Source organism: Nicotiana tabacum, chromosome 12 (assembly GCF_000715075.1).
Source record: "Nicotiana tabacum cultivar K326 chromosome 12, ASM71507v2, whole genome shotgun sequence".
NCBI classification, from domain to species: domain Eukaryota; kingdom Viridiplantae; phylum Streptophyta; class Magnoliopsida; order Solanales; family Solanaceae; genus Nicotiana; species Nicotiana tabacum.
The window spans coordinates 97,827,920-97,855,275 of NC_134091.1; the positions used below are offsets into that span (position 1 = coordinate 97,827,920).

The following is a 27,356-nucleotide window of genomic DNA, read 5'->3' on the forward strand; positions in this document are numbered from 1 at the left end:
GTTGAGTGTCAGGCAACGCATCAATGCTAAACTCAATCTCCCTTTCAGGAGGAAGGCCTGAGAGTTCATCTGGGAAAACATCTGGAAATTCATTGACCACGGGGATTGATTGTAGCGTAGGCGGCTTCGCCTCCGCATCCCTAACACGAACAAGATGATAAATATAACCTTTTGAGATCATCTTCCTTGCCTTAAGATAGGAAATAAACCTACCTTTCGGCGTAGCAATGTTCCCCTTCCATTCAATGGCGGGTTCACCCGGAAACTGAAACCTAACCATCTTCATACGACAGTCAACATTTGCATAGCATGAGGCCAACCAGTCCATTCCCATTATCACATCGAAATCAACCATTTCTAACTCAAATAAATTTGCCGAGGTTTGACGACTACAAATCATCACAGTGCAACCTTTATATACCCTTCTAGCAATCACAGAATCTCCTATCGGAGTGGATACCGCAAGTTGTTTACTTATCAATTCAGGTTCAATGCCAAACTTATTAGCCACAAAGGGTGTAACATATGATAAGGTAGATCCTGGATCAATTAGGGCATATACATCATAAGAAAACACAGACAATATACCTGTAACAACATCCGGAGACGACTCGAGATCTTGTCGACCTACTAGAGCATAGGTTCGATTTTGAGCACCACTCGAACTCGGCACTGAACCTCTACCTCTACCACGACCTGTCGACTGTTGAAAACCTTGTGCTGGAGGTCGAACTGATGAGGAAGAACTAGACACATATCCAGTCGGTTGAGCCATACCACCACCTCCTCTGTTAGGACAATCCCGCATCATATGGCCACGTTGTCCGCAAGAATAGCACGCATCGGAACCTCGACGGCACAGTCCAAAGTGGGCCTTGCCGCACTGATCACAACGAGGTGTTGGGGGTCTCGTCTGACTAGTATCTCTATGAAATTGTGAGCCTGATGCCCTTGAACTCTGACCTGAACCAGAATAGGTAAATCGATCATACCGAGGCCTCTGAAACTGTAGGGGAGCACTAGCTACAGGTGGCGCCGAACTCCTCGAAGATTGGGGCCTGATACTGCCTCTGAACTTATCAGAATACCCTGCAAATCTCGCCCTCTTATGCTGGCCCCTATCCTGCTCCCTATCTGCCCTTTGCTGGCGCTTACGATACTCTAGGGTCTGGGCATAAGCCTGAATACGGGAAATATCCATGCCCTCTACCAAGGAGGCTGTTGTGCACTCATTTATCAGATGTGGTCCCAACCCGTTCACGAACAGATGCACCCTATCACTCATCTCGGACACCATATGGGGAGCATACCTTGCTAAAGAATCAAACTGTATACTATACTCTCGTACACTCATATTACCCTGTCGAAGGTTCAAGAACTTATCAGCTCTAGCTCGTCATATCTCAACTGGCAAGTAGTGATGAAGAAAGGCCTCAGAAAATTCCTTCCACACGGCTGGAGGAGCATTCGGACCCCTAGATCTCTCCCAACTATCATACCAGAAAACCGCTAAATCCCGTAACCGATAAGAAGCCAACTTTACTGCCTCCGTATCACTAGCATGCATAACCCGCAATGTACGATGAACCTGATCAATAAATGTTTGTGGGTCCTCCTTGGGGTCTGATCAGGTAAACACTGGAGGGTCTAGATTAATAAAATCACGAACTCTTGCACTAACCGGTTTATCAGCAGCACCGGTATTCTGCCTCTGAGCCTGAGCAGCTACCAAGCTAGTCAACAACTGCACCGCATTGTGCATATCATGGTCTGTAGTGCCAGACGGGGGAACTGGATGTACTGGGTGCCTCCTAATATCCTCTGGAGGAGACGGAGAGGTATGAGACGGCATCTCACTCTGAGCCTCACTTTGGCATGCTCTGGCTGGAGGCACCTGAATGTCACCCTCTCCCACAGCTGTATCAAGCCGTTTACTAATCGCTTGCTTCCTAGTCGAAGGCATCGCTGAAAGAAAATAAGGTGAATATTAGATATGAACACTTACGACTCAACTCTACGCACGATCTAGATTCAGGAACAAGGTAACAACCCTAGATGTCACGTAGCCTCCTGATTATAAATATGGCGCGCTACACATCCATAATCAAAACTCTACTAGACAGGCTCATAGACATCCCCTAGGACAGACTTGCTCTGATACCAAGTTTGCCACGACCCAACTGGAAGGTCATGACTAGAACCCGGGCCATACTTGCCGAGCACCAACGTACATTTTATCTAACCTTCCTTATTATCTTTAAGGGCCGACAAGACCAATATAAATGGTAGACATGGATCATGAACATCCAATAATGAAAGATAATGTCATGAACATACGTAACATAGGACGACAAGACTGTCAAGAAAACTATATATAAGGTACGAGCTACCATGGTGCCATGAAAGACTATACAACAAAAATCAGCCGACAAGGCATTCCAAACCATACATGAGTCGACACCTGTTTATGAGCCTCTAAAAGAACATAAGTACTACAACATTGCCGGAACAGGGCCCTGACATACCCATAATGTCTATAACAAAAATGCATACCAAGACCACGGCAAGTCCGGAGAAGGGATCTCGCCAATAACCGCTGAACCGGATAGCCTACTGTGATGGGGGAGCTGCGTCTACCCGTCTATCAGGACCTGCAGCACGACATGCAGCGTCCACAAATAAAAAGGACGTCAGTACGAATAAAGTACTGAGTATGTAAGGCAGGAAAGCATAAGTGAGAACAGTAATGTAAACAGGGATAGAGAATATACAACCTGTGACATCTGGGTACCTCTGAGGGCTACTGACATGAAATACATGATACATACATATATATATACATAAAATTTTAAAACATACGCCTTTGTGGGCATCATCATCATCATATCGTACCCGGCCGTAATAGGCTCGGTAAAACGTACCCGGCCATCATAGGGCTCGGTAGAATCGTACCTGGCCACGTGGAGCTCGGTAAAACCCAACTGATCAGTGGTTGCACAATAGGTGCCATACCCGGCCGACTATAGCGCGGCTCGGTAGAGTAAAATAGATACATATATATGATGCATGCTGGACTCATTGGAATCACATTTTGAACCTTTCGGAGTGACGTAAGGTTGGTATCCTTCGTACACGTTATTAGGATTAACTCTTCATCAAGAATTATATAAGAATAAGGAACTACCAACAACATTGATAATATAAGAATAAGATAAGTAACATCAATATCAATCGTTTCATAAGAAGGGCAGCAATGTAAGTACTGCTAGCTTCTAAGAGTAAAGTATCTTTGGGAGCTCGTTCATTACATTATGTACAATCGGAGTCGTGCAAAAGAATGAAGGGGATAGCCTCACATATCTTGTATATACCGACCAACCTCAAGCTATGCAAATGTCACGACCTTTTAGTCTACAATAAGAGAAATGACACTATCATTATCGTTTAAGCGTCGTAACTATTATGTATCGACCGCAACCTATTTTACGATGAAACGGACAGCACCTCCCCTATTTATATGACTTCCCACAAGTCAATACAATCACCAAACAGCCCAAACAACATCATTAATAATCATATTGAGCCTCCAAAATAGTCCACCAACTAACAACATTACTACCAAGCCTTTCGATATATATTTCACAAGTTCTAGCATCAACGACTTAGCCACAACTTGGATAATCTTAAATATATATAGAGTAAGAGGTTCCTTACCTTTAAACAGAAAGAACAACTCCAATTTGACCTTAATTTTCCACGAAATATCCCTTCAATTCTGCCACAAAAACAAGGAAGCGAAACTAGCAATTAATTCGGGTTTTTCGGCACTAGAATTACTTTAGAACACATGAAATCACCTAGGGTTGATATTAAAAACTTGAAGGTGTATTTACAGAACATAAAACACTTAAAAAAACCTCCCACACGAGCTGGAACAACACAAAAATCAGCAACAACAAGAAGAACAAGAAACTTACTAGCGCCACGGGATTCCCGACATTTGATTTGTGTTGTTTGCCCTTTGTTTGGGTCTTGGATCATGAGAGAACCTTGAGAGACTATTTTTAGGGTTATAAGGTCTGAATATACTGAAACATAATGACTTAAAACGGGGTTGAGGTATCTTATATATGTCCATATGTCTTAAACCGCCTTTGTGGGCCCCATAGAGAGCAGCTTAGCGCACTCTCGCGAAAATGCGAATATCTCTCTATTCCGAGATCGTATCGATGAACGGTTTAATGCATTGAAAACTAGACTCATAGATCTTCAATTTGATAGGTATATCACCCCATAATTCCAAGCACATTGGGAGAAAAATGCAGTAACATTTGACCTAAAGTTTAAGTAAAATTATAAACCTAAGTTGCGACAACTTTTATCGACTTTTGTTTCATAACTCGCTTGACTTCAAGACTTATGATACGGATATTATATGATTCAAATACATTAAAACAAGACCTCTTGGGACAGTTAATCACCTCTAGTGTTACCCGAAAATACGGGTTACAACATCCTTGATTCGTTTAACTTCTAATACTTGTTAACCACTCTTATACACCCTTGTATCGTTTAAGACCAATAGGATTAACTTCTTGTCATCTCAAAGATAATCTCTTCTTGGATTTACGTCGACTAACTTATGGCGTGATCTATGGTATGCGAATTTGGGTTGTAACATAAGGTCTGCGTACACACTACCCTCTCCAGACCCCACTACTGAGATTATACTGAGTTGTTGTTGGTGGTGGTGTTACTAGCAAGATATAACTCTTCTCCTACACAAAGACATTGGAACGGGATTAAGCATATATCATGATATTTAAAAGGAACACTTATGTGTTTATTTTATTCTAATAAAGGTAGTGCAGATCTTGTTGGTTATGCAGATGCAGGTTATTTATCTGATCCACATAAAGTTCGATCTCAAATCGGGTACGTATTTACATGTGGAGGTACTGTTATATCATTGCGCTCCACAAAATAATCTATTGCTGCTATTTCTTCAAATCATACTGAGATAATAGCTATTCATAAAGCAAGTATAGAATGTGTATGGGTGAGATCAGTGATTCATTTTATTCAAGGAAAATGTGGTTTGGAATGTGATAAAAGATCCACAATTTTATACGAAGACAATGCTGCATCCATAGCCCAATTACAGGGAGGATTTATAAAAAAAGATAGAACAAAGCACATTTCACCAAAATTATTCTACACACATGATCTTCAAAAAAATGGTGACATTGATGTGCAACAAATCCGTTCAAGTAATAATCCAGCAGATTTATTCACTAAATCTTTGCTAACTTCAACTTTTGAGAAAATGGTATACAAGATTGGAATGCGGAGACTCAAATATTTGAAACAAGATTTTTATCAGGAGGAGTAAAATACGCGCTATACTTTTTTTCTCTTACTAAGGTTTTTCCCAAGTGATTTTCCTTATTGCTACTTTATAGAAAGGGGAATCGACAGCAGCTTTCGGTCAATGTGATTTTACAAAAAAAAACCATAAAACTCCACTTTATTCCTGTTTTGCCCCTATTCTTCAATATAGCATTCATTGGCTGAAAAATTAGGAAAAAACCCTAAACCCTCCCACTTTTAATAGTTGTCTCCACTTTAGGGTTTTTTTTCAATTTTTCAGCCAATGCTATATTGAAGAATAGGGGCAAAACAGGAATAAAGTGGAGTTTTATGGGTTTTTTGTAAAATCACATTGACCGGAAACTGCGGGAGGGCTTAGGGTTTTTGTCTAATTTTTCAGCCAATGCTATATTGCAGAATAGGGGCAAAACAGGAATAAAGTGGAGTTTTATGGGGTTTTTTTGTAAAATCACATTGACCGGAAGCTGCCGTCGATTCCCCTTTCTATAAAGTAGTAATGTTCTTGAATTTCTGAGGAAAAATTACTTATTCTGGGAACAAAAAACCATTTCTATAACATGAAGCTAAAAACTGAAGGGAAAACGAAGAATGGGGGCATTCTCTTTAATAAACAAAATCCAATATTCACCACACAGAGTGATACAGATACAAGGCCACATTCAATACCAAGGTTCTTTAACAAGCTGAGCACAGAAAAGTTGAACGAAAACACTCCCTATGATAAAATTAACAGACAGAAGTCCCAGAAAAAGTGAATTTGTTGAATTGTCACTTGTACAAGATTATACATTTAAGGCAGATTAGTGGAACTCGTGCAGCAACACGCTGACAATACAAAAGGTAAAAACTGGGTTAGAACTTTATGTTCTGTACAATATGCCCATCCAACACAATTATCTGAGAAAGATCTTCATCAAATTCCTGGCCGAAAATGACCAGACATTCATCTCTGTGTATTATTCTCTTCCAGTGAAAAGCCACAGAAAATCATCTCCTTCCATTGTACAAATATTGCCACCAACATAACTTCTATCCAGATAACTCAAAGCCTCGACAAGCTATTCATTTGGATCGGTTTCAACAGACACGGGATCAGGCTGTAAATTTTCTGAATCAATATCAGGGAAAACCTCAGATTGCAAAGAAGGAACAATGTTATTTACATGCAACCATGTCAATTCCCATAAGCTATCTCCACCAAGGGCGCTCCTCTTAACAAGTACCCCCTTAGACTTCATTACAGACAAGGTGTTCTTCAGGAGTTCAGGGACTAGTTCCTGAAGCTTTTCACTTTTTTTACCTCTAACTTTCACCTTCATACATTTTTCCATCCTGTTGAGGACGCCCAACCACAGTTTACAGAATGTGGTCAATTGAGATAGCTCATGAAGCAACTGGTGAAATACTTTAGTAAGTAGCTTTAAGGCAAGAACAAGTGTCTCTTCCATGTTCCGATAGTCTTTTTGTGATGCGAGCTCAATCAAGTCATCCAACATTGTGAAAATGACCATATCAAAGCACTGCAACCAGATACCATGTGGAAAGTAAATTTCATGCTCTCCGGTCAAGCACATTTGTAGGGATGAAAGAGCATGATTCCTAACTTCTCTCTGATCCAAACTAACTTTCCTCAGCCCCTGTACAAGCCTCAGCCACATCTCCCCAATATCTTGGGACAACTTCACAGCTTCAGTCACTGCCAGAGCTTCCCTAGTATCTTTGGACCAGCGTGCTAAACAAGCCACTGAACCTGCCATGAGATCCACTGCCCGACCAGGTCTATCAGCAGGTCCAACACGAGACTCTGCAAAATTTCTTGCTGCATCGAGGCAAAGAACATAATTAGCTGGAGACAAATGGGCTCCATCAGACATAATAAAAACCAGAGCGTCAAATCCTGTTTCAGAAGCTTCTGGATGTCTTGCTGTTATGGAAAGTAAAAGGGTAATAGTTCTCCATCCCATTTGAGAACGAATGTGTGTGGCATTTGCTTTAACCAGACGACTGACTTCCTGTGTAATCTGCTCACAGTATGCATCAGCAACGCGGGCGTCAAGCTTGAGAACAAGTTGTAGTGATCTCAAAAGTTCATCAGCTAAGTTCTCTTTATAGGGAAGCAACCTCAGGCAGATGCGGAGGAGTCCAAAAACAGCTTTCTCAATCAAAGCACAAGGCATTACTGTTGAGTGGACAATATTAGCTATATGCTCATAAACTCCCTGCCAAAGAAGTCTTATTCTATCTCTGTTGTTCAAGGTAATTGCAATCAGCAGTTCCAAGCAGAACACTGCTGTGTCTTCATCTTCAGGAGAACTACTACCCTTCTGAGGTCTCCCTGCAACCCATATGAGTGCCCGTGCCAACTGTAGCAAAGAATCAGCTAGAAGAAACTTACTTTCTGTAAAGATGTTATCGATGTGACACTTCTGAATTGTCTGCAGTGTGCTATGGTGAGCAGCGAGTTGTTGCTCAGTAGGTTGAGACCTTGGCTCTTCAGTATCTAAAGATAGGAGCTGACTAAATCGCCCCATAAGTCCTGAAGATCTTCTAGGAGTACCTATGGATTGCATATGACTGGAAGATAACGAATTAGGTAGGGGCTTCCCATGTCCTGTATCAGAAGGTGCCTCTGATTCATCAGCCGCATCACTTGCTACACGAGCAGGAAGAAGGCCAAGCTTATGCAATCTCAAGACGCAATCCAAGATATTTCTCCAGCCAGTACGGATGAAATTACCGTATTTGTTTGCAATAGTGAAAACTGTAACAGTTGCCATCCTTGCTTTTGCATCATCGCCAAAGGCTAAAACAGGTTCCTCAACCAATGAAGGATTCAAGAGAGTTGTGAACTTACATAGAGATACTACCAGATCATCCAAAACATCTTCAAGATGATGGCAAGCTGAAATCTTTGCAACAGCCAAGAAACCATCAATACATGTTTGGTAGACATCCTCATGTTCAGCATGATCAAATACCACAGAGATAGCAGCAATAGTTGGACCAGACATTGTGGCAAACATATCATGATCAAGATAGGCTCTCGAATCACACACAATATATGGAGAAGTTTTCTTGGATTTGTGCATCAAGTCAATCCAACGGCTTGGGTTCATTTCAGCAAAACCAGCTCCTTGTTCTGGTGTTGTGCGGATCTCATTGTTGCATATAGAATGATATAATTCAGACAGATATTCACGAGGGAGATCATTACCTCCATTAATGTTCCGATTATTTCGAATGAAATCTTCCTCTGTCATCTTCTTCTTCACCTGAACATTATGCTGGTCAGTATTGAGCATTATAACTGAATATGACAACACCATAGCAGCATCTTTATTAGCTAGAATCTGTGGAGATTGCTCATAATATCTCTCTGAAAACGCCTCAAGTACCCGTTGTATTTTTTGAGATTCACCAGGCAGTCGAAAAGTTTCCAAAAATAACCGCAATGCAATATCCAGGTTCATGTCTTCGAAATCAAACGTTCCAGCAAATTCATGAAGAACTTGAATGCAAAATTCATCGTGATTTCCAAGAAAGTCCCCCACAAGATTCTTATCTAGACCAGCTGTAAACCTGAAAAAGCAAGCCACACTCTGGGGATCAAGTTTCTCTGGCAACAGATGTGTTCCTTGGAGAAATTCTAGTCCTTTCTTTGGGTCCCTATTGAAATGATCAGCTCCAATCATTAACCTTCTTTTTATGTACTTCCTCCTACGTACAAACGGTACCCAATGATTGGGATCACTATAGCTCTCACACTTAACCATCCAGAATGGAGCATACTCCTCAAGATTTATCGGACTTTGTTGCGAACTACATCCATTGCTTATCCTCTCAGCCATTCCCTGAATTACAGCAATCAGACCATCCAAAGCAAGAATGTTCATGGCAGACAACGGAGAGTTCACCGGGAATGCACTCTTTGACAATAAATTCGCAAGTTCTTCAAAAACATTGGTGCAGGTGATATCACAATCTAAATTTGCATACATTTCTACCATGAAGGACTTCTGCCTGCAAAAGTCAACAAGAGCCTCCATAGCTACTTCCTGCTGCTGGTATGAAGCCCCATAACGACTTTGTGCAAGTCTCAAGACAACACATGACAAGAAGGCCTCAAGTGGTAGCTTTAGTTCAGTTCGCAACTGCTGATACAGATTTAGAACAATGCTGCAGACAGTTGAAAGAATCACTGGACTCGTTGACAGGCCAAATACCATCAGATTTTGGAATAATTCATCCTGAACCAAACTCAACAATCTAGGGTGACTGCGTATAGCAGAGCCACCCAGTTCAACGGCTGAGTTGATCAAACAAAGGGCAAAAAGTGGAACATCTTCATCAAATGCTGTTGTATTTGCTCTGGGACCCATCCCTATATGTTCGACAACATTTAACAAGGAACACAAGAAGTGAAATATCTCAACCATGCATGGAACTCCATATGGTTCAGTCATTAGATGTAAATCATTAGGAACATTATCCTTCCCGTTATCACTCATGACCATGCCTTCATCTATAATACCATTAAGCAGAACTGTAGAGGCAGAAGAAGAAAAAGCTCCAGAAGGTGGCTGGCTATCATATTCAGAAGTACCAGTGCCATTCTCTGACTTGCTATTGAAACTGTACTCATTGTCAAGGCCCACAACCTACACTAGAAGAAATTTAACATATAATGCTCCAAACACATTCATATAGAAGAATAAGCAAAAAGCAAATGATCTATCAATATGATATCTGATATCTTTTGGAATATCTTCATTCGATTCCAGAACTTCTCTTTGATGCTAATATACGAAGACTACTTTGTTAGAGCATAATTCTTATCCTACTCCTCCCCCCCACCCCCCAGCAAGGGCAAGAAAAAGAAAAGGGGAGAATAACAGATACCACCCCTCATATTTCATTTCGTAACACAACTTCCTTGTGGTTTACGATATTATGCTTACCTTCCTTATTTTGGATTTTCTGTAACAATTCTTTTCACCTATTTATCATTAGTGTAAAAAAAATTCAATTTGACTTATTTACCCTTATTAATATTATCTATTTTGTTTAACAAGTTCTTTAAGAATAAAAAATTTTAATCCATTGGCTGGCTCTCCCGAAACAACACACAACTCACACACCCAGAAGAACTAAACACAACAAAGCTCAAATCTTTTTTTATTATCATCATCATTATTGCAAGATTAATACATATGTCCCATTTTCTTGGATGATGGTTTCTCTTTTTTAGTAGCAGTAGCAGGAACTTCTTCCAGATATTGCAGTTGTTAATATTCTTCACACTTTTCCACAAAGGGGCTCCTTTTCTTCTGCAAACACTATTTCCGATTTCCAATTAAACAAGTAAAGAGCATAAGTAAACAGCTTTTTTCCAATTACAATCATCGATTTCCTTCTTTTTGATAAGGTATTACAATTGTTGAGTTTCAATTACAACAATTAAAAAATTGTTTCAGTGTTGACAGATATCGGTATCAGCCACGCCTTTCCCTTAAGCCGGTCTCCTCTCCCAAGTCCCACCTACCAATTCCCGGCGCCGATGGGGAAGTTTTGACTGGACAAAGCCAGATGTCAAAAGACTCTATAGTTCCGATTCATGTCAATTCACAGTTTTAATCCCATTAACTGAATCCAACAAAATCCAAATAATTCTTCTTCTCGATAACACCAAATCTTTCATTGTCATCATAAAAGGTAATCCTTCCACTAATTCCACAGGAAGAAGAACGTGGAATGCAACATGTTTGCAGAGTAAGAACGACTTTCCAATCAATGGATTTAGATTTTTTACTCTTAAAGAATGTGTTACATAAAAGGGTATATTAGTAAGGGTAAATTAGCCAAATTGTAAACTTTTTACATTACTGATAAATAGGTTAAAAGAATTGTTACATGAAATTCAAAATAAGCAAGATAACCATAATATCGTAAACCGCATGGATTTAAAGCCTCAAGTGTTTGCACCTAATGGAGGTGCTATTATTGCATTTGATGTTATTAAGATTTGACCACTTAATGAGTCTGAATAATCTGAATCATGCAGATCTTGAAAAGAGTATTAAAAGAGTCTTATTATTCAATGAGTTTTGCGATGATCACTTTTCACCACCACTTTGTCGACACAATCATCATCGTTAACCACCATCAACAAGCACCTCCACCATCACAACCATCACCACTGCCAACTGGCACCACCATTTACTATCACAACAACCAGCATCACCACCACCAACATTGCCAACCACCACTACCACCAACCACCGCTACCAGTCACCACCTTACAACCTAATATTTTGTGGATATAATAGTTAAATTATTTTACTTGAATTTTATACTTATTTAATTTTTAAAAAAATAAACTATAAATATTAAAATATTAAGAAAACTAACAGTCTTAATTATTCAGTTCTAAATACAACATCTTAATTCAGATTTAGACATTTTAATCTTAATAAAAACAAACGGTCCCTTAGTGTTACAAAGCAAAATTTGAGGGGAAAACTATGAAATTAAGACCGATTTTAGATGTACATGCAGAAGCAAAGAGAACTATCGATTAGCTTATGACGTCTAAGGCAAGTACTGGCTTTGTATTGAATTGTATAAACCACATGATCTAAAAGCTTAAGCTTTTAAAAGAGGCCACTTAGCCCACTCTTTTCCTTGTGCCAACACAAAAAAAAATTGTTTTATCAAATGATACCCATAAAGCGAAATTGGATCATGAGAAGAATTATAACACCATCTGTTTACTACCTTTTTTAATGATTTTGCACTCTAGGAGGGAAATGTAGAAAATTCTGATGGATCATTATTTCCCAAACCAGGAAGAAGAATGGTACATACTGCAGGAAGGATAACTTCAAGATACATATAATAAAAAAAAGAGGATGCACCAATACCGTGTTTTGGGTGGAACTGCCTCGTCTAACTATAGAATGTTGAGTGTTGTCGACATCCGGAAGGTGTGAAAAGATACATCTCACAAGTTCATGCATGGTGTGACGTGCTATCTGCTGTAAGAGCTCACTCTTGCTTCCAGCTTGATGAACTACTCTAAAGCACGTATTGACTATGGTGCAAACATGCTGATTACTCAACACAACTGATGCTTTACTTCTCATGCATGCCAAAAGTACTTGAAGTATCTTCATCAATACAACTTCTTCTGACCCAGGATCAGTTACCTCGAATCTGCAACTGGTCACAGCATCCACTACAGAGTGCATGGCATTTTCAACGTTGGCAGTATTACAATCAAGAACATCAAGACTCAAAATTTTGAAGACAGAAGACAATGCAACACCAGTGATTGGTGCCCCAGTTTCATCAGATCGAATAACATCCAAGAATGGCTGGAGATATAAGGCCGGACTGACGGCTTGCCACTGATGCTGCCATGAGAATATCTGTTTACGTAATGTCTTCAGAGACTGGATGAGTGAGTGCTCTAGTTGATCATCCCCGGATACATAACGACCACCCCACCTCGCATTTCTTCTCATGACTGCTAAAACAGCACTCACTTCAGAGTTAACCACACAAGCTATATCAGTTTTAATGGAAGAGATGGTCTCGCAATCTTCTGGCTCCTCTTCAATTGCCTTGATACTAGATTGTAGCCTTAAACGCCCCATTGCGGAAAATGTGTAACTCGAATGAACTCTGAATATGTAATCAAGAAAAAGCTCGCAGGGAGTATGATTGAAGCAAGTCAAAGCATACCCCTCATTGTCTACAAAAGACACCATTAGAATCGAAGGGGTCATATAACATATTTGTTGGAAAAGCAACTTCTCAAAAACAATCATAAGGAAGCAAAACACCCTCTGAATAGTGGTAAGATATAAACGCCATATAAAGGTAGTGCTTCTTATTTCAGGAAACAGACAGTACCAATTGTATAGATCACTTCTTTTTATCGGTACTAGTTGCATAGATAACTGACCCGTCTCAATTCCTAAAGAGGTCGTTTGGCTTGTTGAATAAATTTGGAATAAGTAGAGACAAAATATATAGTCCATTGTTGATTGTTTTTGCAGCATGGGTTGAATTATGGGTGGGGTTGTAATCACTTACCATGGGATAACTTTTATCCCACCGGATAAATTGATGCTTTTACCCCTTTTCATATTTCTCTTCTTCTTCCATAATAGCCACCAACTTACTTTAAGTAAATGGACGGGCATGGTAGTGCTTCCAAACAATTGACATATAGAATACACATCAAAGTAATATCCCACTACTCCTCAAAGATATTTCATATCAGATGGGATAAAACTATTCAAGTTCTCTGTTTAAAATAAGACCACCAAGAAAGGAAAAGGACAAAAATCTCTCACTCTGGCTGGTTTTTGACTAGTGACTAACAAAGACATCAACAGTCACAGTCAGAAGACCTAATCTGTCCATCTGCATAATCTCCCCTTGCTGATAAACAAATAAAGGAATAAGGGTCGAATACAATTAAGGCTCAATCCCAAGCAAGATGGCGTCGACTATATGACTCATTGTCCATTTCACTCCATTTATGCCGTCTCAGTCCAAATATTATAAAAAAACTTAGTTTCACTAGCATTAGAAGCTCTTTACATTTTCTATAGCCATATAAATCTCTAACAAAACTAGAAGACTCCTAGCAGACATTGGACTTAAGGTAAACGTACTAATATTTCTAGATCAAAGGAATAGGGGTCGAGTAAAGCATTAAAAAATAACAAAATAATAGAAACACACATAACACTAACAATCAAAAAGAGGAACGCCAATATGATGTGACTAGTGACTAACTACCCATCAATAGTCTAAGTTACATGAAGTCATCTGGACGTCAGTGCAATCTCTCTGCTGATAAAATACAAGAGAATAAGGGAAATGAAGCATTTAAAAAATAACACCATGTCATCATCTATGTCAGAAAAAAAAAAAAAAACGAAGCGGACCAAGGTGGATTATTTTACCAAAATTTAGCACTCAGTTGATGACCACTGGAGAAGAACAGAGTGCTTTTTGCCCAAAACACCAAGCAAGCACACATTAAACTTGCAGTTCATTTACTTATGTTGAGCCGAGGGTCTATTGGAAACAACCTCTCTATCCTCACAAGGTAGGGGTAAGGTCTGCGTACACACTAACCTCCCCAGACCCCACGGTGTGGGATAATACTGGGTATGTTGTTATTGTTGTTCATTTACCTATGTTGCTCGCTAGTAGCAAAATTCGAAACTATGGATGTTTAATCAGTTCTCCACGAAACAATATGCGCACTTGCATTCTTACTACAAGAACAGGCCCATGTACTCCACTCTCTAATACTAAGTCTGTTCCATTATATATGGCAGTGTTGTGTTGCACGAGTAGAAACTGATGTCTTGACACAGGTTTCGACTTAACCTTTTAATTTGACTTATGTAATACTAGTGGTAGTAGAAGAGAGCATTAAAATAACACTTGAAAAGTCATTCTAATTAAAAAACATCACAGCAGAGCTTAAACTCCGAATAGTTAAATAAATTTGAGTTCTTGAAAGTCATGATAGTATGTTAAGTATATACAATAATATCACTAGCCGAAACAATGACAAACATTTCGCTAAAATTGGAATGGAGAGGGTATTTAATAATCTTACCCCCTCCGTCCCTATTTATGTGATATAAGTATTTTTTTAACTTTGTGATATTAAATATGTCATAACATTTGTATGGCTATAAAAGCTCAAAATTTACAAGTTTAAAGTTAAATTATTTCCAAATACAAAATTGACATTTTTTTAACGATTAATGTGGAAATAGTGTAAATAAAATGGAACAGACGGAGTAGACCAAGAAATCATTAATTAGTTGACAAATTAATTCTCAAACGACCTCAACTCAGGGGCTCGTGAGGAATGACTAATTATGGACTTATATTAGTAATATTTAACTTGACCCTTATATTAAAATTGGAAATTTGAAGTATTAGAAGGATCACAATATTATTACGGTAATCATTTCATGTTTGATGAAGTTGCTAGAAAACTGACTGCTAAAATACTAGTGATACTCAAAATGCAGATCATTAAACCCTTAAACTTCATAGCTTTTACGAAATGTGAAGCAATTAAGAATGCATTTCTTGTAAAGATCACACAAGTAACTCCGTAAAGTGGAGCTAAAGCTTTATTTGTGTAATGAAAAGTTACGACATAAGAGGATTAGGGTTTTGATTTCACAAAGAGGAGAAAATGTAGGAAGAGTAGAAGGGAACTTACGGCTCGATTTCGGAGGAGATCGCGGGGAGTTCGCCGAAGAAAGAGATAGAGAAGGAGAGTGGACTTATTTGAAATAAATTGTAAAATTTAGGCCCTCAAAGTGAAATCCATAAAGCCTAGACTTTCCAATTTCCATCCAATCAATCAACTTTACGATTTACATTTAATTTGTAGTACTTTCATATAGAGTAGCTTTTAAATGGAAAACTAACGGGAATGACTCACCAAAAGTATTTATCCGAAAATATTAGCAAAAAAACTTTTTTTTAAAATATTACTACAATTTATACTACAGAAAAGTATTTACAAAGTACTCAGCAGTTATATATGTTGTATATCCTCATGGTATACAATTCACATGTAGTATATCTTAAGGGGTCGTTTGGTAGGGAAACAGGTTATACCTGGATTATAATACGATAATTAAATAACAATAGGATTATCTAGTGATAGATCTTTATGGAAAGATGTTTGATTCATCGGACTAAAAATGGTATATATATATATATATATATATATGGTACAATATAGATATGTGTTTGATGTATACTAGATAAGTTGGGATAAATTTTTATTTTCAATTTTAACCTTGGATTATTTAAAAGACTTTGGGAAAAGAGCCTTGGAGAAGGACATCTTTGTTATTTTAGCATTTATCCCGGATTAATGAATTCGAGATTATTATCTCACCCTTATTGTGAGATAGAATAATATTCAATTGTGGAATTAATTAATCTTGAGACTGTTAAACCCTAATTGAAAAATTCAATTAAACGCATGGTAAAATAATTCTGTAATTAATCTCGGAATTATTATCTTTTATCTCACGTACCAAACGACCACACTGCATGTAATTCAACAACGCTATTATATTGTCTGGTTACTAATTCATTTTTCCTCATTAATAATGCCAGCATAAGTTAAATATTTAATATTGTTATCTAGGTATACAACAAAACTCGACGGTTCAAAGATATCAAATCTACCGATTGACCGAGTATAACCGATATAAGTTCACTACAAAAAGTTCAAAGGGAAACCTACTTATCCAGATACAATTAATACTTGCATGTAAATCACACACTCATATATGCATTCCTTTGTCTTATAGCCATTCCCCATTCATGTCGGGATTAAGAGATTGGTGAATGGGAAATAGAGGGAAGAAAGTGGAGGGAAAGTGAGCTCCCTTTTGCATTGAAAAGAGCAAAGTATCCCTCATTGGTGGTAGAAAAAAATGTGAATGTGCTTATATTGAGAAAGCATTTCTCTTGATGTTAAATGGGTTGGAAAGAAAGTAAGCATCGCGCCGTCGTCATCGTCGCTCGCTCGGCTTCGGATTCAGATTTGGTGAAAGATTGATCGATTACTCTTTTTGGACAAAATTTCTTTCAATTACTTAATTAATTAATTTAATTAATTAACGAAAATTCAACCCTGAATAACCCAGGACCCGCGACACAACCCGGTCCGGTTCTTTCCCGGATTATTTTAAATCCTTATTCACAGAATATTTCAAACGTGAAATGTTCCCACCTGTTCCAACAACTATGGTTGTTTCTGAAAGGTTGCAAACCTTTTCAGAAACAGTGCCAGAAAATGGCTATAAATATGGCTTGATCCCAGAATCTTTCCTTACGAAATTTTTTGATCTTCTTCTTCTTCTGCACAAAATTTTTCAGTGTGTTTTATAACCATTTAGTGGTTCGCAGTGCATCAGAGTTTTTGGTACCAATACACTAGTGAATTAAATCGTTCTATCCTTGGAGGATAATATTTCAATACCTCGGGTACTTGAGGGGAATAATTTGCTTAAGGACACACTGTGCATTCAGTGGGCTCGATTTATTCCGAAATTATTTTCAGATATTATTTCGATATTTTGTTGCTGCTAACTTTCTATTTCTGTTTTCTGTTTAAGAAAGTTTACTGCTTCATTATCCATTATAGTAATACAGATTGGAGAACAAATATAACAAACAATGTCCAATAAGGAATAATCGCTGCATTAAAAATTTTACATTACTAATTCCTACGTTACAATCTTTGAAATCATCCAAACAAACGTGCATTGCCCGTTCTATAATGGAATCTGAATTCATAGCTTTAGAAGGCCGGTGAAGAAGCTGAATGGCTCCGGAATTTCTTGAAAGATATTCTATTTTGGCCCAAACCTTTGGCACCTATATGTATACAGTGTAATAGTCAAGCGACAATAGGCAGGGCAGGGAGTGTTATGTATAACGGAAAATCTCGTCACATTCGACGGAGACACAATACCGTTAGACAACTACTCTTTAATGGTATTATCACGATTGACTACGTAAAGTCAAGAGATAACGTGTCGGATCCACTTACAAAAGGCCTATCTAGAGAGGCAGTTGAAAGATGAATGGGGTTAAGTCCTAGGACAAGTCATCATGTCGGTAACTCTACCTAACAGACTGGAGATCTCAAGAGCTAGGTTCAAAGAGATCAAATAAAGTTATGAATGACGGTTCAACATTGTCAAATAACTCAACCCATTCCCGTGATGAAGAAAATGTTCAGAAATCAGGGTAAAGCACTAAGGCTTTTTGATGAATCAATAAAGCTTAAAACATTTTAATGATTTGCTAAGTCTGGCAGAAAATGTTCAGATAGTGTGTCTATAGGATTACACGATTAGAAATCACCTATGTGAGTGTGAAGTATAGGCCTTCAAGGGGAAGGAAAGTAAATGCCCATTCTCTAAGCACTCGTGAAACCAAGCAATATTCATGGCTGAAACGAACACAACCGTGAGAACCATAAATGTTTAAGAGTTGATTGTGTGACTTATGTTGTCTAAATATACAACAAAGCTCGACGGTTCAAATATATCAAATCTACCGATTTATCGAGTATATCCGATATAAGTTCACTACGAAAAGTTCAAAGGGAAACCTACTTATCCAGATGCAATTAATACTTGCATGTAAATCACACACTCATATATGCATTCCTTTGTCTTATAGCCATTCCCCATTCATGTCGGGATTAAGAGATTGGCGAATGGAAAATAAAGGGAATAAAGTGGAGGGAAAGTGAGCTCACTTTTGCTTTAGAAAGAGCAAAGTGTTCCTCATTGGTGGTGAAAAAAAAGTGAATATGCTTATATTGAGAAAGCACTTCTCTTGGTGTTAAATGGGTTGAAAAGAAAGTAAGCCTCGCGCCGTCGCCGCCGCCGTCGCTCGCTCGGCTTTGGCTTCAGATTTGGTCAAAGATTGATTGATTAATTTTTTTGGACAATTTGTTTTTTAATTATTTAATTAATTAACGAAAATTCAACCCGGAATAACTAGGTACTCGCGACACGACTCGGCCCGGTTCTTTCCCAGATTATTTGAAATTCTTATTCTCGGAATATTTCAAACGTGAAATGTTCCCACCTATTCCAACAGCCATGGCTGTTTCTGAAAGGTTACAAACCTTTTCAGAAACAGTGCCAGAAAATGGCTATAAATATGGCTTGATCCGAGAATCTTTCCTTACGAATTTTTCTGATCTTCTTCTTCTTCTTCTTCTTCTTCTTATTCTTTACAAAATTTTCTAGTGTATTTTACAACCATTGAGTGGTTCGCAGTTCATCAGAGTTTTTGATACCAATACACTGGTGATTTAAATCGTTCTATCCTTGGAGGATAATATTCTAGCACATCGGGTACTTGAGGGGAATAATTTTCTTAAGGACATACTGTGCATTCAGTGAGCTCGATTTATTCCGAAATTATTTTCAGATATTATTTTGACATTCTGTTGCTGCTAACTTTCTGTTTCAAAAAGTTTACTGTTTCGTTATTCATTATAGTAATACAGATTGGAGAATAAATATAACAAACAACGTCCAATAAGGAATAATCACTGCATTAAAAATTTTACATTACTGATTCCTACGTTACAATCTTTGAAATCATCCAAACGAGGGTGACTCGACGATATCTATCATGCCGAGTGCTTCCTTCGGGACATTGCCCACAACCCAGGAAGCTTCGGTCCCTGTCTCCTCCTCGACTTCCCTGACTTGATGAGGATCCACCTCGCCTCCCTCTGGCTCGGAAGCTCCCTGACCTTCAATATGGTGGCCAGCGTGCCGCCGCAGCTCATCGATTTTGGGGACCACTACATGTTTGTTGGCCCGGCTGCAATCTTTTTTGACCTCGGAGAGAATATCCTCGGTGATCGAGTAGATATACCTCGAGATCTCCTCATACCGACCCGGTACCGGGGAGGGCTTTTTCATTTTGAAACCAGCACTGATCGGGCACCCTCCGAAGATGAACATTTTCAGAGGAGGTTCCAGTGATGGTTCATCGGCATCAGTATGCGTAACGGTTTTCTCAACAGCTGGACGCGAGGCAGAGGGAGCCTTTTTTGAGGAACGGATTTTGAGGTCTTCGCCATTTCTTTAAAAATGGAAGAAAAATAAAGGAAAGAAGGTTTGAATGAAGAACAATGGATGATTGACGAATGAAGAACTCTTATGAAAGATCTCAGAAAGACGGAATAAAAGAACTTGGAAGTGTTGGAATCTCTTAGACACAAGAGCTAAAGGTTTGGATGAAAAGTTTAAATGAAGAGATGGGGGGTATTTATAGATTTCCAAATGACGGTTCGCATATGGGAGCGGCCGACCAGTAACTGACAAGCATTTAATGCCTTAAGCATTGTACCGACGGGACGTTTCAACTGTTCTTGTCGCTCACGTCATGATTTTTGTCGCTTACATCATGATTTATCGAAGTGAGAATCGGGAGATCATATCGTTTCTTGTCACTTACTCTCCAAAAATAAGGGTACTATCTGTATACGGGTAAAATCAAACTCGAGATTTGACCGAGCATCCAACATGATAGGCCAGGATCGAGAGGTATGAATAAAATCCCTGAGATCAGCTCATGCCTTGCCGAATTAGCCACCGGAACTACCATACTTGCCTTCGAGTTTACCGAGATCATAACCGGTCCCGATTATAACGGTCTCAAGAAAATTATTGCCAGCTTATCCATCAAGGGCCCGAAAATCTCGCAACTAACCGAACATTACGGAGGAAGTCACGAAACATACCTAAAAAGGGGGACCAACAGTGAGCAAATTAATGACTTTTTACCTTTTATAGAACAATAGAATAATACCCTAAAAGTAGGACTCCTATAATATATAAAGGGGACCTAAAAATTCATGAGAGATATTGTAACATACATTCATAAGCAATACATTACCGTATTTCGTTAAGTTCTTATTCTTTGGTGTCTTGGTGTCGATCAAAGTACATTCAGCTCAAGGCCAGCCAGCCTTCCTAGGCTGAAATTATCCAATTCGTGTGGTTTGCATTTAATTTATCGTTATTTATTTCAATTGCAATCTAATTTATCTCTCAAGTATCAAATTAATCTGCATATCCTTTAAACCACTAACAAATTTAATTGTTATCCGATTTTAAGGGTAAACAGTATCGAAGTACCCTCTTTACACCAATCCAGTGATTTTCGACTAGACATTGCATAAACTGACATAAGAGATTCACGACATGAGTAATCTCTAGGAGTGTAAGGGTCAAGTACTGAATAACACCAACAATACTACGAAATTCAGAGGCATCGACTGGTAAACCAACTGATTCATGCAAGCCATGTATCTAGGAAAGTGGTATGTGAATGGCTCTTGCACAAGCCATCTTGGTTTGTTCCAGAATGTCTTTGGCATGTTTTTGTTGGCTAGGAAACATACCATCTTTGCAGTGTATGATCTTAACACCAAGGAAATAATGCAGGTCAGCTATGTCCATTGCAAATTTAGACTTAATGTTAGAAATATTCTTTAGAAGCCGCTCTCATTAAAATTATTTTACTGTTTCAGCTTAAGAGTTATTTACTGCAGTAATTTAGTTTGAATTTGAAATAATTTTGAACTAGTCTTTAAGAGTGAACTAGTCTCTAGGAGTTTGTTATTTTCAGCAGATTTTGTGATGATTTTTAGGTCTTTTAAGTTAGTATTTTTCTTATAAATTATAGTCCAGATGCAGTGAAATTATATAAAATTTTCAGCTTCAGTTCTTTAGAGTTCCTTTTACATCTATTCCAGTATATTCCTTTTATTTTTCTGTCATCTTTCCCTGTTATTTTCTTTAGTTTCTTTTATCAAAAACCAATAATTGGTATCAAGAACCATCTTCTTAAGGGACCCGAGTAAAAAATAATTCTTGAGTGAGATGGAGATTGAAACGAGTTTTTCTCAATTGGCTCCTCCAGTCTTTGATGGTGAAAATTACCAACGGTGGTCAGTGAGAATGGAGACTTACTTGGAGGCTTTAGATATTTGGGAGGCCGTGGAAGAGGATTATGATGTTCTTCTGCTGCCTAACAATCTCACCATGGCCCAAATCAAGAGTCACAAGGAAAAGAAAATCAGAAAATCAAAGGCGAAAGCAACTTTGTTTGTTGGTATGTCTTCAATAATTTTCACGAGAGTTATGGCTCTCAAATCAGCAAAAGAAATTTGAGATTATCTTAAGGAAGAATATATAGGAGATGAAAGAATACAAGGCATGAAGGTGTTGAATTTAATAAGGGAATTCAAGTTGAAGGAAATAAAGGAATTTGAGACCGTCAAAGAATACTCAGATCGGTTACTTGGCATTGTTAATAAGGTAAGATTGCTTGGAACTAAATTTAAAGATTCAAGAATTGTTAAAAAAGTTCTTGTTACGACCCCTAAAAATTATGAAGTATCCATACCTACCTTGGAAAACACAAAGGATCTATCAAAGATTACCTTGACAGAATTATTAAATACATTGCAGTTACAAAAGCAAAAGAGGCTTATGAGGCAAGATTGTATGGTTGGAGGAGCCCTGGTAGCTAACCACAAAACTCAAAGCAAGGGTAATAATGCAAAGAAAAATTATCCACCTTGTCAGCACCGTGGCAAAAAAGGTCATCCACCATTCAATGTTGGAAGAGGCCAACTGCAACAAGTAAATTTTGCAACCAACTTGGTCATGAAGCTGTAATTTGCAAAGGCAGATCTAAAAGCATGAAGCAGATGCCCAAGTCGCCAATGAAGAAGAAGAAGATCACTTATTTTTGGTAACTCTTCTTTCAACCAAGAAATCTAATTTTTGGATAATTGATAGTGGTTGTACAAACCACATGACATATGATAGAAATCTTTTCAAAAACTTCACGTCTATGAGAAATAAGAAAGTCAGAATTGGGAATGGTGATTATATTCTTGTTAAATAAAAAGGAACTGTTGCAATCGTAACAAATTTAGGTACAAAGAAAATTTAAGATGTTCTTTATGTTCCGGATATTGATCAAAATTTATTGAGTGATGGACAACTAATGGAAAAAGGATTTAAAGTATCTTTCATTGTTTCATTTATGATGCAACTGGACTTGAGCTTTTAAGGGTTAAAATGAGAGGTAAAAACTTCTCATTTGATCCAACAGAAGATAAAAAATGAAGCCAAAAGAATCTACGAAGTGCAGATAATCCTCCAATTGAGGACATATGTGAAAATGAGGCAAAGAAGAAGTTGTCAATTTGTCAATAAAATCTGGAAGAAACCTCAAGGCAAAATGCAAATTTCGAAGAAAGTTGACAAGCCTCAAGGCAAGATGCAAATGAAGCCGAAAAAAGAGCCAACTTATTTCATTGACAATCATGAGACGCAGCAAAATAGAAAAGTGAACCCAATTTACTACAAGTCCAAAGATCAGTTGGTAGATTTACGTTCAAAGTCGCTTCTAGTTAAAGGATTACAACGCATAAATTTAAAATTTGCAGCTTCAAAAGCAAGGAGGAGTGTTAGAAATATGCTTTAGAAGCTGCTCTCAGTAAAATATTTTACTGTTTCAGCTTAAGAGTTATTTACTGTGGTAATTTAGTTTGAATTTGAAATAATTTTGAACTAGTCTTTAGGAATGAACTAGTCTCTAGGAGTTTGTTATTTTCAGCAGATTTTGTGCTGATTTTTAGGTCTTTTAAGTTAGTATTTCTCTTATAAATTATAGTCCAGATGCAGTAAAATAATATAGAATTTTCAGCTTCAGTTCTTTAGAGTTCCTTTTACATATATTCCAGTATATTTTCCTGTCACCTTCCCGTGTTATTTTTCTTAGTTTCTTTTATCAAAAACCAACACTTAAGCTAGATGATCAGGTCATGAAGAAGAGATGAGTTGCTACCTGTGAGAATTATGTCGTCGACACAGAGAAGGAGTAACAATATACCTCTTGAAGAATGTCAAACAAAAAGAGAAGAATCTACTTTGCTACAGGTGAAACCTGGATGCAGAAGGTACGAACTAAATTTATTAAACCAAGCCTCGGGTGCCTGCCTTAAACCATATATGGCCTTATGAAGTTGACACACATGATCGTGAAGGACGTGATCAGTGAATTTTGGGGGTTGTTCCATGAATACAAGTTCTTTAAGATCACCATGGAGAAATGCATTTTTAACGTCAAGTTATTTGATATCCCAATTTAGAGTGATAGCAACAGAAAGAACTATTCGAATGGTAGTTGCCTTCACCATCGGACTAAAAGTATCCTCAAAGTCCACCCTCTCTATTTGACTATAACCCTTTGCGACCAACCTAGCTTTGAAGCGTTCAACCGAGCCATCTGCTTTTAAATTAGTTTTAAAACCCCAATGTGAGCTAACAACATTTACATCAGGCCATGCAGGAGCCAACTTCCAGTTTGCATTTGAATGTAGTGCCTGCATTTCTTCAGTCATAGCATCGACCCAGTGACTTTTGGATAAAGCCTCCTTGATGTTGCGAGGTTCTTTGATATCTGGGATATGGGAAGTAGTCATGGATAAGGACTGAAATGTGGGATTGAGTTGGCTTTTGGTTTTTGTTCTAGTGAGCATATGATGTGTGTTTGGTGGGCTAGATTGCTGAGAGGAAGAATTGTATTGTACAATTTGTGTAGCTAGGTTCATGCATGGAGCTGGGAGATAAGGGTGGTAGATCAACAAATAACTCTATCCCATCAATCTCAAATAGGTAAGTGTAGGAGAATTTGTTGACGCCCAATTGTGTTCATCCTTACTCCATATTATTCTAATGAGTTACTATTTTATTTAAGAATCATAATACTATTTATATCATTTTTTATGTATTATTACAAGTACTACAACTTTTTTATTATTATTGTTATTATTATTATTATCATTATTATTAATTTTACTATTTTATAACTTTCGTTTACTACGTGTTAGCAACTTTAAAAAATATAGAACATTTACAAATTATTTTCTAGCTTGTTCAAATATTTATATAAAATAGTATTTGTTTTTCAACATCTTGTATCTTATTTTTATTTACTAATTATCGTTTCTAATTACTTTATTACTATGGTATTTAATTTAATAGTAGCTCAATTATCAACCTTAGACTTAATTCAAAAATCAATAAGCCCAACCCAATTTCTCTAAAGTTAACCCATTTCAAAACCCATAAGGTAAAATCAAAATGACTCCAAAATAAGCCAAACTTTCCGCCAATCTCTCCCTTCTTTGAAATGTTTCTCCCTTTCTTTTTCTTTTTTTCGTCTTATTCTCTTACCTTAATTCTTCTCCTCTGTCAAGCCTCCGATGAAGCCGCGATTTCTCGTGTCAGATTTTGGTAAGACCTCATACGAGCCAAAATCTCACGTAAAGATGTAAAAATCTTGCCAATTTCTTGGCTGTCCTTCCATCATTTATCACTAACTTGCTGATTTGATTTTTCTGAAATTTATGTTCCCTTTTCTTTTCGGAGTCCATTTCAAGATCTTGCTAATTTTCTCTCCAAATCAGAACTACTTGATTTCCTACTGATTCCATTTTATGTCTTCTTTTCAAAAGAAAAGTTTTGTATATAGTACGAATATTCTCCTCATTGCTTTTATATTTATTTGATTTGATTGAACTAGTTCTTTCTTAAATTAATTCACGGCAGATTTTTTCTGACTAATTCGATCAATTTGCGACCTTAATTGTCGAAGCGTATCATTCTTCTAATTCTCCTTAAAACCCATGCACTAGTATTACATGTATAAATACATGTGATTTTCAGTTTCGTATGAGGGCTTTTTCATCACTACTTTTGACCATTACCATTCACGACCATTGTAGCATTTTTACTAAGATTTATTACACTTGTTGCTCTTCGATTCTTGCTTTGTCGGCTGTAAGTCGAGGAAAAATTTGTTTCTTTTATTTCCTCTCGGTATTTGGATTCTTTCTTGTTGCTGCTGTTCAAAGTTTATCGCTGCGATTGTTTGGTTTATTTCTATGCTCGTGGGCTATTCATTTGGATTTCTGGTTTTCTTATTAATTCGGCACTTGGCGAACTAGTTAGTCTTTTAAATGATGCATTACGAATCCTTATGTGGTAGTTGTACGTAGAGCGTTGCCTTTAATTTACTTGTGGTTGTATTGATCGAATGCGTAAAGCATTCTGCTTGGGAAACGTATGGGTATATTATAATCTCCATTTATAAATCTTGGTATTCTTTCTGTATTTGTGTTTGTACTTGTTTGACCATGCCGGATGCTGTGCGGCATCTCGATTGAAAGCATGTGCCATAGCCCATATGATGATCAGGTATGCTTCCTTGACTCTTGTGAGTGCCTATTTCTCGATGTGATTATTCTTTTATTGCAATATATATCATATCGTTAGGAATTTCAAGACATGAATCTGTATGTACGTGTTCGAATCTATGTTTGCCTATAATTCTTTCTGGCTGACTATTTTCTGAATGAATTCAAAAATCCTCTAGATACCATGCTTAATAACGAATGTTTGTGTCTTACTCGTAAACTATGATTGACATCAGTACGTTTGATTCACATATAGACATCATGCCATTAGGATTATAAAAGCTAGCTACTAATTTGTCTCGAGGCTATGCATTGATATGATCATTTAGATATTATCTCTTAGAACTAAAGGATTGATATATTGCTAATTTAAATAAAGAAGTATGCTAGAAAATCATGAATAACGCTTATTTGCGCCTTAATGCTAAAATATGTTCAATAGCTAGATGATCATATTCCGTTGAAGACCAGCAACTTGTAATCTATTTGTGCCTCTCTTGGTTTGGTTTGTTCAGCTGATACATGTAATGGATAATCGTTAGGACATAATAACTTAATTGATGAATACAAGTCTGTTATTGTGTTTAACTAGTTCAAGTATGTATCTGGGCTATGGATTAGAGATTTGGGTCTTGGGAAGCGGGAGAAGCCCAAGAAGATTTGTAGTTTATAATTTCGGCTTGGTCATTAGTCTGTTGTGCTAATTTGTAAATTGTAATAAATAGTAATCTGATAGTGTAAACGAATTGCTGGAGGAAAGGACTTACCTGCTATGTCTAGAGAGAAATATTTGACTGCTAAATGTGTTTTATATGATATTTCCACGTTTAGGAAATTTAATAAATGAATTAGTTTATTGCCTTGACCACCAACTTCATGTTTAATAAGTTCAAGATAGGTGGTAAGGAATCAGATTTTTCTACTTCGTCTTTCTTTTAAATTCTTCACTAGTTTAAGTAGCGACCTGGGCTCTCTAAAATAAGCTAAATCTTTCGCAGCTTAATACTCAAGTTTGTTAATGTGTCTTGGGTCATTTGCAATCTCTTACTCATCTCCTAAGAATTTTATTAAAGAA

At 37.6% G+C, this 27,356-nt stretch overlaps 2 protein-coding genes across 2 annotated transcripts; both read right to left on the reverse strand.

Annotated features, from left to right (window-relative positions):
* Nucleotides 1–5,968: 5,968 nt before the first annotated feature.
* Nucleotides 5,969–15,806, reverse strand: LOC107805483 (ARF guanine-nucleotide exchange factor GNOM-like). Its single transcript, XM_016629539.2, has 3 exons — nt 15,659–15,806; nt 12,312–13,144; nt 5,969–10,049 (listed from the first exon to the last, which is right to left on the reverse strand). Exons 2-3 carry the CDS (start codon nt 13,044–13,046, stop codon nt 6,450–6,452), a joined length of 4,335 nt encoding a protein of 1,444 aa, XP_016485025.1. The 5' UTR covers nt 13,047–13,144; nt 15,659–15,806; the 3' UTR covers nt 5,969–6,449.
* Nucleotides 15,807–24,151: 8,345 nt separating this feature from the next.
* LOC107805479 (putative mitochondrial protein AtMg00820) lies at nt 24,152–24,505 on the reverse strand. The gene has a single exon (XM_016629535.1). It carries the CDS (start codon nt 24,503–24,505, stop codon nt 24,152–24,154), a length of 354 nt encoding a protein of 117 aa, XP_016485021.1.
* Between the last annotated feature and the right edge of the window lie 2,851 nt (nt 24,506–27,356).

What these genes read in the sequence shown, in the direction of transcription:
- LOC107805483 (XM_016629539.2), bottom strand. Translation starts at nt 13,046, where the DNA reads ATGGGGCGTTTAAGGCTACAATCTAGTATCAAGGCAATTGAAGAGGAG. An exon ending in GCAGTTCCACCCAAAACACG is followed by an intron (nt 10,050 to 12,311) that starts GTATTGGTGCAT and finishes CTTCTAGTGTAG; the next exon opens with GTTGTGGGCCTTGACAATGA.
- LOC107805479 (XM_016629535.1), bottom strand. Translation starts at nt 24,505, where the DNA reads ATGACTACTTCCCATATCCCAGATATCAAAGAACCTCGCAACATCAAG.